The 12821-nt window shown below is 47.1% G+C and overlaps 1 protein-coding gene across 3 annotated transcripts in view; it reads right to left on the bottom strand.

Annotated features, from left to right (window-relative positions):
* The window catches only part of FCHSD2 (FCH and double SH3 domains 2), a 237891-nt gene extending 228928 nt beyond the window's left edge, over positions 1 to 8963 (bottom strand). For 2 of the 3 annotated variants that reach the window (XM_053308747.1, XM_053308748.1), the window contains exons 1-2: positions 8440 to 8963; positions 685 to 782 (exon numbers count right to left, since the gene is read on the bottom strand). In XM_053308747.1, coding sequence (XP_053164722.1) covers positions 685 to 782; positions 8440 to 8460 — 119 coding nt within the window. In that variant the 5' untranslated portion in view covers positions 8461 to 8963. The remainder of the gene's footprint in view (positions 1 to 684; positions 783 to 8439) is intronic. The other variant, XM_053308749.1, reaches the window with a different exon arrangement.
* Positions 8964 to 12821: the final 3858 nt, after the last annotated feature.

Raw genomic sequence — 12821 nt, 5'->3', positions numbered from 1 at the left:
AGTTAGCACTGAAAGGTGAAGGGCAGCAACAGGTGTATTGATGACATCTAAAAAAATTTCAACATGCCCATCTCAGAAATCAATGTCTCTAAACAGGGACATTGATTATCTCTCCTCATGCTTTTCAGGTATGTCTTAATCTCCATGGATGCTTTGGAGGTAGAGTGTATAAATGCTAAGGATAAAAAACCATTGTATTTAAAACCAGGTATCACCATGATTTGCAGAAAGCAGCAGCTGATCTCAAAATCAAGAGTGTTTTCTAACAACTGCCATTCAAATACAATTTGTCTTCAGGGAAAGAAAGTACTTCCTCGTGAAAAAACAACCAGTCTCGCTATCTTTCGGGAGTAGCAAACTGGCAAGCAATAAGCAAACAGCCTCTCTATTAAAAAGGTTATACTGTATTGCCAGACTCAATTCCTTTTGGATTGTTCATGACACACATTTGTAACCCTTGCCTTCCACGCACACACACACACACACACACACACACAAAACCAACTGGGGCAGTAAGCACTGGGTTCATTCCAGTTATAATTTCCAGCTGTGGCAATGCTTTAAAATTTTAAAAGCAGGAAATCCAAAAGGAAATTCCTTTGTCAGTTCCAGAGTTTTGTAACCCAAATGTTCTTCCAAATAGGACCTCTTACAAGGATCTGAGACTGTTTACTGTAGTCTTACCTCATATCCTCAAGTAAGTCACATTCTGCTTGATGTTTGGCTTGAAGTTTTGTCATCTGTTCAGTCTGAATGAGTTTTAGCTCTTGAGTAATTTTCACCTTGAAAGAAGAGGAAACACACAAAGCTGTAATTTTAAACAAGTTTTATACTCTCAAGTGTGTTTCTCATGGTGGAAAATTATGAAACACCTTTCAGTATTATCAGTGCTCTAAACAACACAGTGGGTTTTAAAACCAAAACCTGCAGGTGCACTGAATTCTCCAAACTACAAATGCTCCAACTCTAACCACCAGAAATCCACTTGCCCTGGGCAAGTCCCCTAGCCCCATGCCTAGCAGCATGCAGATTCCCTCCGCCAAGTTCTCCAGGGGAGGTCTTGTGTCTGCTGAGCACTGAGGGATGCAAATCAAAACTCAGCACAGAGGGCATTGCCGCCAAACCCCCACCCCCACCGATCCTGCACAAAAGATGGGTGGGAGGTTGTTCTCGGTTGGAAGAGCAGGGTGAAGAAGAGAGCTACTTTGGAGCAGAGTGAAGAAGTGCAAGTCCCACACCTCTGCTGCATGTGCCAATCCAGCATATGAGCAGCCGCCGCCCCCCACCCACCCCCACACACAGTTTCTGCATCCTATGACACATATAGAGGATAAGGATAATCTCACACTGAGCTGTGGAGAAGACAGAAACAGTACATAAGACCCCTTTTCTCCCCTCCAGGAGAGAAGACCACCCCTTTATCTCAGTGGCACAAATAAATAATAGTTTGGGGCCAAGCCCATAATGGATGAACTCACAGCATCTCTTATTTTACAAAGTTCAATCTGGAAACCGTTTTAACTAGCATTAATTATCAGCCTTCATGGTCTGAACAATTAAATTTACCCAAGTGCACTGTCAGTTGATTTACCCCATTTGACTGTTCCAAACCTACAACATGCAAAAAAGAGAAAAGAAAATGCTCATTTTGATTAGTAACAAAGGCTCAGACTGCTAAACAGTCAAACGATAAAAAATACTGAAGTTTGAGTTTTGAATTGCTAGGTTATCGCCATACTAGTCAGGTTACTATGTCATATGAAGCTGCCCAAGGAGAAAAAGGGTACCAAAAAACCCTCAGAAGAGATTCCAGAGATCAGATTCATCCAAAAGCTACTTATGATTACTTTTAAAATGCAGATGTGAACTACCAAAAGCATTATGTGTATCCTAGAAAAAATCATGTTTGCCATTAAACTCATCTCTATTTCATCATACAAATGCTGCATATATTATTTGAAATCAAACATGTAGACCGGCAGCCACTCACTGCTGCCTTACTATTAACAAGGAGTGACAAGGCCTCATCCTTTCAAACTGCCAGGAAAAAAAATCACCTGCAACAAAAGGATTCCACTTTATACAAAACATGAGTGCAAATATTGAGGGGAAAGAAGTGAGAGTGGAAGCAGAGAATTTCCAAACGCCCCAATACTAAGCATGGTGAATAATGCAACTGATGCAACCAAACTTTATATTATCAATCCAACAATTCCATTCCAGCCTTGGGATTTTTTTTAATGAAAGGCAGTATAAAATTTTAAATAATTAAATAAAAACCAACAAGAGATTCATGAAACAGCAGCCTTTAAATGCAGTCATCTGGATCGATAGTCCATCAGATCACATACACCCATTCTTAAGAGTTTCACTGTACAAAATCATGTTTTCTATATAGCAGTCAAATATACTTTTAACCATTACATCATTTTAAGATCTGAGTTTGTCAAACAGATGCTTAGCAGCAGGGTAGGGGATGGCAACTTGTTACAGGCATCTGCACCAGAAATTCACTACACACATCCCAAAACAAAAAATCTCACAGATTAAAAAATTGTTAAACCAGCCACTGGATTGATCACTTTTGCTTTGCTATAAGTCAACATCATGTTCCATAGGCACAAGAAAAAGAAATCTAATCGTTTGTGTCAGGAGGGGAGAAAAATGAAGGCAGAAGAGCAAAATAATTTTAAAAAATAATAATGGAGAAACAAGCCTGATACAGACCTCCCCCTTCTCACAAGCAAAACAAAAACAATCCTTCCCATCTTATCCGCTAGCAACAGCACCCCCTCCCCACAATCCCAATCCTGAAAATATTCCCCCAGCAACAAGAACCCCCAATCCCAGCACTGCAAGAGTTCTGCCCAGATTTTTCTAAACAAACAAAAAAGGACTAACAATACAAGCAAGGCTTAACACTTTTAAATAAGAAATCCGTATTTTTAAACAGAAACACACACTTGTTTACATTTTATTTAAACGGCACACAAAATAAACCAATCAAGCAACTCGTGGAATAAAGATAAAATCACCATGTGAAATCAAAATACAGTAATGCCATGTAAACAAATTACCGACTGCAAACTAGAAGGGCCTAACGAACGAAACTCTGCTGGCCTTGTTGAGTCCAACCTCACAACAACAGAGAAAGGGAGAGGAAAGCATCCCCTTCTCCCCTCCCCCCTGAAACATAGCAAGCAATCTTGGGCCACAGGGGAGCCTGGCCTTTTGTTTACACAATTCAAGCACCCCGTCCAATATATTTCAGCCACATCTAAGCCCACTTCTGAAAGACAAACACACACTCCAAATAAAAATACATATATTGGTCGTGGAGATGGGAAATGTCCTCACTCTTACTAACAGCACAGCTCCACTTCTAGTCTTCAGGACTATCCATTCTATTCTAGCTTATCTCAAGCCACTTGCATCACAAACATGACCACTTGTTCTTCATTAATGAACTCTACTCACAGACAACACCTCCTTCTAGCTCTAATTCTCCCGCCCACATCCCAGCCACCTTCACTGAACTGCTATAAACTGCCCTTCAGCAGATTCCCCATACCACAGCCCATGTCCCCAGAAGTGACAATTCCCCCACCTATGTAAACTCAAACAGCCGTGCTATGCTCTCAGCACCATAAAAGAAAGGAGCCCACAGTCCTCTGCTATGGTGCTGTCCCAGCCCAACATAGCTCTTGAATCATCTCATTTCAATGCAGACAACCCACCAACCGAGCATCCCAATGTTGTCAGTCAACTCAAAACAGAGTGACTCTTCATTAAGACTGTAATAGGCTCCTAGTGTTTTTCTAACACCATCAAGCCAGCAACCAGGCCATCTGCACTCTCACACCAGTCAGATCCAAAACCTTTAGGGTATAACAAGCTGCCTTCGACCAGGCCAGATCTTCAGTCCACCTGTTTCGGCTGCAGCTGTCCAAAGTCTTAGATTGCCAGTGTTCCCTCTAACAGAGATTGCCAGATGGTTTTGACTGCAACTCCCAGAATCCCCAGGTGCTGTAGCTTTTGCTTGAGGAGTATGGGAATTGTAGTCCACAACATCTGGGGATTCCTCTTAGAGGGAACACTGGTGATTGCCCTTCTATCCAAGATTCTTTAACCAGACTGAGGCCTAGTGCATGCAAAGCAAGTGCTTTACCATTGAACTATGCCCTCCATTACCATTCCACTAACACAGCATTTCATGTCCCAGTTGAAATGATCTCAAATCATCCTATCTTAAGGCAACCTCAGTCGCCTACACCACTGAATCCAAGCAAATCAGGCATTCATGCAACCAAGATCTTAGCCCTCAACCCACAATAATATATTGTATTCTCTTACTTTCTGGGGTGCAGCCCATCCAGTTTTCAACTTTTCCTGACAGCCAGCCTGCAAGTCCTCCATGCTATCCATAATAAAGTTCCCACCACAACCCCAAACCAGCATGGCTGACTATCATCTGCCATCTTTGCAGCTAACCTCCCTCACTAATCCTCACATCCTCTGCAGCCTCCCCTCAAAATCAATATAAAGCTCCCACTGCAACTTCACCCATGAGCATCCCCCGGTGGGAGGCGGTGGCAGCTTCCCCACCATTCTGGATGTAAGAGAACTCCCTCCCTCAAAGCCCCAATCACTACTCATTTGCTTTAAATTTTCTCTCTCCCTCAATCTGCAATGCTGCAACTAGCAACCTGACCTAACCATAAGCTCTTCTCTCTGTAAATCTGCAACTTAATTGCAAATATCTCCCTATCTCCTATAGTTTCCTGTGGCTAAGTAATGGTTGATAGCTAAAGATTTTCCATTTCTTTCCTCTCCAAGACAAATTATCAGCATTCTCTCTTTCTGAAATGTGATTTACTTTGCTCTCTGACTATCCTTTACCTTGGCCTCTGTATTTCTCATAGATGAAATGGGCACATTTGTTCAAGGATGTTTTCATGCTTAATTCAGAGGCAATATGCCATTCGCTACATGGAAGTTGCAGGGAAGCAAGGCAGGAGAGGGGAGTCCACAACCCTCTCCTGCTTGTGGGCTTCCCAGCTATTATCTCCGAAGAAAACATTTGTTATAAACTAGAAGTACTCCTGTTGTGGTTGTTTAAGGAAACCAGCTTGCTATTTTAACCACGTGGATTTTTACTGAATTTATTAAAGACACTGATTTAGAAAACTGATTTTTTCTCTTCTTCCTCACCCCACCTCTAGAGCCTCTTATCACCCCTCAAATTTATTTCACTGTCCTTCCATTCTTGCTGTCTTTAAAACATGCAAATGTATAAATGTTTAGTTGTGCTTAGATTTTTAAAGGTCAGCATTACAACATTAAAAACCAACAGTTCTTTCAGATACTGATGTGTTTAGATTTTTGCATACAACTCTCTCAAGCAGTGAGAGAGTGATGCAAGTAGAGAACATCTCATTTTCCTCACAACAGCTTGTAAAGTTAGTTACAGAGAGAGAGAGAGACAGACTCACTCACAGGAGCAGATACTCCATGTACAGTATCCCTAGTTTGCTTCCCCCATTTTATCCTCACAACAATCCTTTGAGGTAGACTAGGCTGAGAAATAGTGAGTGGCCCAAGATCACCCAGTGAGCTTCAGGGCTGAGGGCTTGAACCTGGGTCTCCCAGTGATCCAGTCCTCATCCCACAACTACTACACCATCAATACATCACATTGGCTTATGGGGCATAGAATCTTCTTTATTTCTGATTTGTAGGAGGATATACAAATAAATCCCTTTGATTTGTATATAAACTAGCAGCTCTCTTTAGCTGATTTTTTTTTTCTTATCGAGTAGCAACATGGGTTTAGGAGAATCCTTTTAAGTCACTCCTGTAAAACACTGCCCCCAATTGCTCTCAGTGCTTCAAGAATAGCATAGAGAGAGGAAAGTGGGGAGCAGATTAACTGGGATAAGAGGAATTCTTCCCCTCCCCACATGATTTGGCCATATGATGGCTTCACCATAAATACAACTTGCTGCTCATTTCACTATACCACAGCTAAGCTACTGGTGCCAAATGCAGACTGAACTTAACTTTGTGCCCATGGGAAACCAGTCAAGGAAACACTATACCACAAGCACAGCATGGCCCAAATTTCCACAATTGTGGATGAACCTATCAGTAAGGGAATTCTTATGTTTCCTTGAGGAAGGTGTTTTGTCAGTGAAACGTTGGAAAGTATGAAACTTGGGAAGCTGTCTTCTACTGAGTCAGAACAGTCTAACCAAAATTTTTAAAAGTTTGTTTTTCTTTTGTTTGGGGGACTAAAGCCCCCTTATGTGAAGATATATAATTTTCTTTTCGTAATCTGTTGGTATTCCTTCCAATATCTGTGGGTCTGCCTGTCAGCTCAGGCTTAAGACGGTTTGTTTGGAATATGAGCCGAGTGCCACAGTATATACTTGTGATACCTCCCTCCCTCCCCCTCCCTCACACACTTCCATCACCCCCCAGAAATGGGCATTTCTATTAAATAACCTGATGCTGGTCTTTAAGTGTAATAGATTTGTTGGGTTATACCTCATGTCAGTCCTGTTTAGAGTAGACCCATTACAATAATAGTACTTAACTGCAATCCTATGCATGTTGACTGAGAAGTCTCAGTGAATTAATTTGGGCTTACTCCCAAATTATTATTAGTAGGATGCATATAGGATTTGCAGCCTGCTCTTTGTCATGACTAGCTTTCAGTTATTTCAGTGGCTCTACTCTAAGCAGGATTAACATAGGAAGCTGCCATATACTGAGTCAGACCCTTGGTCTATCTAGCTCAGTATTGTCTTCACAGACTGGCAGCGGCTTCTCCAAGGTTGGAGGCTGGAATCTCTCTCAGCCCTATCCTGGAAATGCGGCCAGGGAGGGAACTTGGAACCTTCTGCTCTTCCCAGAGCGGCTCCATCCCCTCAGGGGGAATATTTTACAGCACTCACACTTCTAGTCTCCCATTCATATGCAACCAGGGCAGACCCTGCTTAGCTAAGGGGACAAGTTGTGCTTGCTACCACAAGACCAGCTCTCCTCTGTTCTGTTGTCTCCTCTCATCCTGTCGTGTTTTGATTTCTGTTGACATATCCCCATCCCCACCCCAGAAAAAAGCCTGTGGATGCCCATGACCTCAACCCAAGTATTATCTCACCTTCTGAAACTGCCCCAACTGCTGCCTGCAGCCAGCTTTGTGCCACCCCCCCCAAGCCCACTGGAAGCTGCTTCCAAGATTCTCCTTACAACCCGCCCCCACACACCCCAAAACAAGCAATCGGCCAAAGGCCCATGGCACTGGCACTGCAGCATCGTCTTAAAACACCTTCACTCTGATGTCAGCCTCCTACTCCTGTGCATGGTACTCTCCTATTCCCAATCACCCTCAACCCAACAGTACATCTCCAACAGGCAAATCCTTATTAAGACAGAAGTCCCACAGGCTTCCCCCCACTCACCCACCCACCCAGTGCCACCTTAGCAGCCATCCTTTCCAAACCCCACTGCAATCTGCCACCAAACCCTATCTAGCTCCAGCCCCACTGCCAGGACAGCCAACCTGCCAAACTCCATGGCGCTGTCCCACAGCACCAGCAGAGCTGCCCCCAACATCCTCCCACCAGCAGCCCTCTGCAGCCCCCACCCATGGCGTCCCATAGCACACCCCCTCTCCCCCTCCCCACCGCAAAACCACCACCCTCCTAACCAAACATCCTCCAGAAACCCCTACCCCCGCCATTTGTCTGCCTAGAGCTGCCATGGGCCATGCTGGCCCCAGCCTGCCTCCAGCCCCATCCAGAGCCCCAGGCACCTCTGCAAGCCCCCCCCCCCAGCCACACCGCCTCCCCCTGAACACACCCCACGACTCTACCCTGCTGCTGCTGCTGCTGCCTGAAGCCCCCGCCGCTCTTCCCACCTGCGCGCACACACACACACACACATCCCCACTCTTCTGCCGCTCACCTGGCAGCTCAGAGCGCCTCGCCACACATCAAGCCCCCACGCAAAGCCTCTTGCGTGGCACCCCCACGCCCTACCCCCCCCACCTCACAGGCAGCCGCCACTCTTGGCTGGCTGACGACCCCCGCCCCACAACCACCGCGGAAGCCCCACCGCCTCTGGCTCCACCGGGCTGTCTGTCGCGCCCCACAAAGCCCCGCTCCCCAATCCGCCGAGCCCCGCAACACACCCCCTCCCTAGGCGGGCCTCCCGGGGGCTCGCTCCCCACACACGGGGCCTCCCCACACATTCCGATGCCTCCCGACAGACGGTCGGACGCGGGGGGGCACGGCCCCCCAGCCCTTCCCACAGATACCCCCCCGCATCATCATCACCCCCACCACCCCCCAGTACCCCTTCAGCCTCCATTTTTGCCTCAGCTCCCACCATGGCCGCCCCCCCCCAGCCATGAGCGGCCCCCTCTCCCCCACTCACCTTTCTCGGCGGGGGCTGCATGGCGCTTGCGGCGGCGCTGCCGCTCTAGGCCTCCACATCAATCCCTCCCCCGCCTCAGGCGGCGGCGGCGGCGGCGGCAATAACGGGGGAAAGAAGAGGCGGCGGCGGCGGCGGTAACGGACGGGCTGGGAGTGGGAGGCGCCGGCGGCAACGGCGACGCCGGCCCGGTCTCTCTGCCGCGCTGAGCGAGAGGAGGGGCGTGGCCTGGCCGGGAGGGGGCGTGGCCCGGGACGCCGTCCCACCGCAAGGCCACGCGCGCGGGAGCGAGCGGCCCGCGCGTGCCCCAAGGCTGCTGGCGGGCGGAGACGTCGCCCCCTCCTTCCTCACGGAGGGGGAGGAGACGCTTCGCTCGTCTCGCAACTAAGTAAAAATGACGCCGCCACCGCCGCCTCCCCCGCCCTCGAGGGCGCCCTGCTAGGGAGGCAGGCAGGCAGGTTGCCGGAGGCAAATAAATGCCTGTGGCTGGGAAACAAGGAATCGCGTGTGTACGTGTGGAGAGGATGCGGGGAAATCCTCCCTTAAAAACATCGGTTGTGAGGGAGAAGGGTAGGGAGGGTTAAAAAAGACGGGATTGGGCGAGGCGAGGGGGTGCGGCTTGGCAGGACCAATAGGGTGACCCCTCGAAGAGAAGGCGGGCTGACGGGAGGGGCTGCCTCACCCTGGCGGCTCCAGAGGTTCCCCATCTGTCGTACTCCAGACGTCGATGAACTACGATTCCCACCAGCTACAGTTTATTGCAGCTGGGGGTGATGGGAGCTGTAGTCCAACATCTGGAATACAACAGGTTGCTCTAGCTCGGATTCTCAACGTTGGGTCCCTAGATGTTATGGGACTTCAACTCCCCCATCCCCCTGCCCCAATGGCCTTTCTTTGGGGATTATGGGAGATGAAGTCCAATAACGTCTGGGGACCCAACTAAGTTTAGCTAAGATCCGAAACTTGTGAACCCAGATGTTGTTGGACTACAACTCCCATCATCTCCAGCTGTAATAAATCATGGCCAGGGTGATGGGAGTTCTAGCTCAGCATCATCTGGAGAGCGCTGCATTGCCTGCCCAGCATTGCCTGCCCAGAGGGTGCACCCCTCTGTGATGTTACAGCTGTAAGACTACAACTCCCGTCACCCCCTGCTGCAATTTATTGCGGCTGGGGATGATGGAAGTGGTGGTCCAACAACAGCCGGAAAGGTTCAGGTTGGCCACCCCTTGGTAGATTGTGTGGGAGCTAGTCTAGGCATTGTTTTCTCTGGTGCAGTTCAACTCGCATCACCAGCGTAACATCTGAAGCCTGAGACTCGCATCCATGACTAGGGGGGGAAACCCACACCCCAATACGCCTCATTATGCCTTCTCCCTCATCACAGCAATGCCCGCAACGATCTTTCTCCTCTGTGGGCCTTTCCTACTCCCGTCCCACATTCTCCTAGACAGCAGTTTATATTATAGGAGGAAGGGAACAAGCAAACGCGGGCAAGCGTTCACACGGTAACGTCGCCGATTCTAATGAGCAGGACGGGATAGGCTGATGGGCAGGCGGCCCTGCTGAAGCAAAGCGAGCTGCGCATGCGCGCGCGCCGAGACCTGACTGCCGGGGGAAGGGGGGCTGCCTTGGCACGAGGCACGCGCCAACACCGCCCTGCGTTCCTTATTGGCTGGCGCGCGCGCAGGAGATACAAGCGGATTAAGGTAGCTACAGTAAGCTTAGCTGTTGCCGCCCTCTAGAGGAAGGGCGCTGCAAGTACATCAAGAGCCCTGTCTGCAGGACAAATCGTATGTCTCCCAAATAGGAAGCCAGTCTTACTTAGTTCAGCGAAGCGAGGGTAAGATTGGAGCCACGCCGTTCGATCACAGGGTGGGTCGGCTTTTTAATTCCTCTTTGGGACCTAGGAAACCTAGGAAAGGTGCAGGCTTGCTAGCCTATATTATAATGCAGTCTGTACTACCTGCCATTGAAACTCCTGAACCAGCTCGGGTGGTGGGTAGGTACCTTCTGCGGGGGTGAATGCTCCTTGTGATTTTTGTCAAGGACACCTCTAGAGATGGAGAATAGGGTATTGCAGTGCTTTCAACTGTCAGGGTGTTATCATTCCTTTATTGTCCTGACCATCAGGACTGCAATGGCCACAACTGCAATGGTGTTTAAAGAGCATTATTAATTATTATTATTATTATTATTATTATTATTATTATTTATTAATATATATAAAAATAAATAAATAGCTTTAACAAAAACTTCTAGAAAATTTGATCAGTTTTTTAAGAGGAATGGATATGAAAATTAGCAGGAATCCCCTCCAAATATTACTCCAAGGAGAGAGTACAGCAATTTATTCATTGTTACCCTAACCCTGTCCAAAATGACTGCAATTTTATCCTAATCATTTAGGGGTCGGGATTAAAAAAAACGGGGTGTGTGTGATAACACAGAATGCTGCAGTGTTCCCTCTAACAGGGTTTCCCAGATGTTGTTGACTACAACTCCCAGAATTCCCAGCTGCAGTGGCTTTTTCTTGGGGATTCTGGGAGTTATAGTCAACAACATCTGGGAAACCTTGTTAGAGGGAACAATGGAATGCTGTAACAATGCATTACAGAGAACAATGCTATCACCTGTTTTTCATCTCCGGGGGGTGTTGATGGATTTTGCCAAAAACCTCTATGAGCATTAGCCCCCTGACCATGGGCAACATTTGTGGGCCTGGCTCACAGACTATATGTACCCTACAGACTGCAGCTCAAGACCCCACCGCCACCCCACCCCCAGAAAGATCAAGAATCCCTGTATTACAGCACTTTTTAAAAAGAATGTTTGGAACTGCAAAGTGCTGTGTAATGGAAATTTGCAAGCATTGCATGAAGTGCTACAATGTGCATTCCAGTTATTAGAAACAAGTTCTGCTGATGTTCAGAAGCCCTTTCCCTCCAGCAAATCTCATAAGGTCTGGACACCAGTAGATGTATAGATAAGATAAATAAGTTTACATAAGAATCCTGAAGCATGATCTACTACAGTTTAGCTCCAGATATGCCCTCATGGGTAGTGAGCCTGCTGGCAGGATCAGAGTCTGAGATTCTAGAGGAGCCGGAACTTTCACAATGTTATCCGTCACTTTTCACACCAGCTAGCGCACTACGACTTCTGCATGGTGGCTTTTTGAACTGCACAAGTGTTCTTGGAACTGCAGATTCCGTCTGGCTGCACATTTTAAACAGCCCTGCTTTATTGCCTGAATTACCGTAAAACAATGTTGTTACCACTAACCAAAGAGAGCACCAAGAGTAGCGAGTCAGAGATGGTACAGAAATACCTGCAGAATTCTTCACACTGCTGAATGTATTTCTTTTAATTGGTGCTCTCTGGATGAACCCAGATTCTTCTGCCCAACTTCCCCAAACCCAAGGAGAAAAAAGCAGCTTCTTCTGCAGGCAGGACAGGCCTTATCCTGAGGCCTCAATGAGTGGATAGATCCTTCCACAATGCAAGGAGTGGACCAGCCCTGACAATCTTTCCTTCCCTCCCTGCAGTATTTTATTTATTTATTTACCTATCATATTAATATAGAGCCTGATATGTGTATCTCGAGGCGGTGTACACAATTTCAAACACAACAAGTAGAAGAGTAACAACAATTAAAATAATTTCATAGAATAAAAAAGCTAAAACAATTTCATGAGATAAGAACAATTAAATCAGTTTAAGATTAACTTCAGTTAAAAGCCTGAGAAAACAGCTGTCTCTTGAGGGTCTTCCTAAAAGCAATCAGAGAGGGAGATGCTCTTATTTTGACAGGGAACATATTCCAAAGCCCCAGGGCAGCCACAGAGAGGGCCTGGTCTCAAGTCACATATGTAACCGGACCTCCCCAGATGGTCTTAAGAGGAGGAAGGGTTCATGACAAAGAAGTTGCTCTCTTAAGTACCCTGGACCCAAGTCATTGAGGGCTTAATAGGCAATAACCAGCACTTGGTATTCACTCAGAAACATAGTGACAGCCAGTGCAATTCTTTGAAAATCAGTATTATGTGGTCCCTTCAGGTTGTCCCAGAGACCAGTCTGGCTGCCACATTCTGTACCTATTGTAGTTTCTGGACTGTAAAAGGCAGCCCCATGAACAGCGCATTACAGTAGTCAAGCCTTGAGGCTGCCAGCATATGCACCACTCTTTTAAGGTCATTTACCTCCAGAAATGGGTTTAGCTGATGTATCAACTGTAGCTGATAAAAAGCACTCCTGACAAAACCACTTCCTCAACCTGAGAAACCAGAGAGAGTTTTGGATCCAGGAGCAGTCCCAAGCTATCCACCTGATCTTTCAGGGGGAGTGTAGCCCCATCCAGAACAGGCAGACCTAAACCATCTCTC

The sequence above is a fragment of the Hemicordylus capensis genome, chromosome 3 (assembly GCF_027244095.1).
Source record: "Hemicordylus capensis ecotype Gifberg chromosome 3, rHemCap1.1.pri, whole genome shotgun sequence".
Classification (NCBI taxonomy): Eukaryota; Metazoa; Chordata; class Lepidosauria; order Squamata; family Cordylidae; genus Hemicordylus; species Hemicordylus capensis.
The sequence above is the reverse complement of the archived record's forward strand: the minus strand, read 5'-3'. Positions and strand labels throughout refer to the sequence as shown.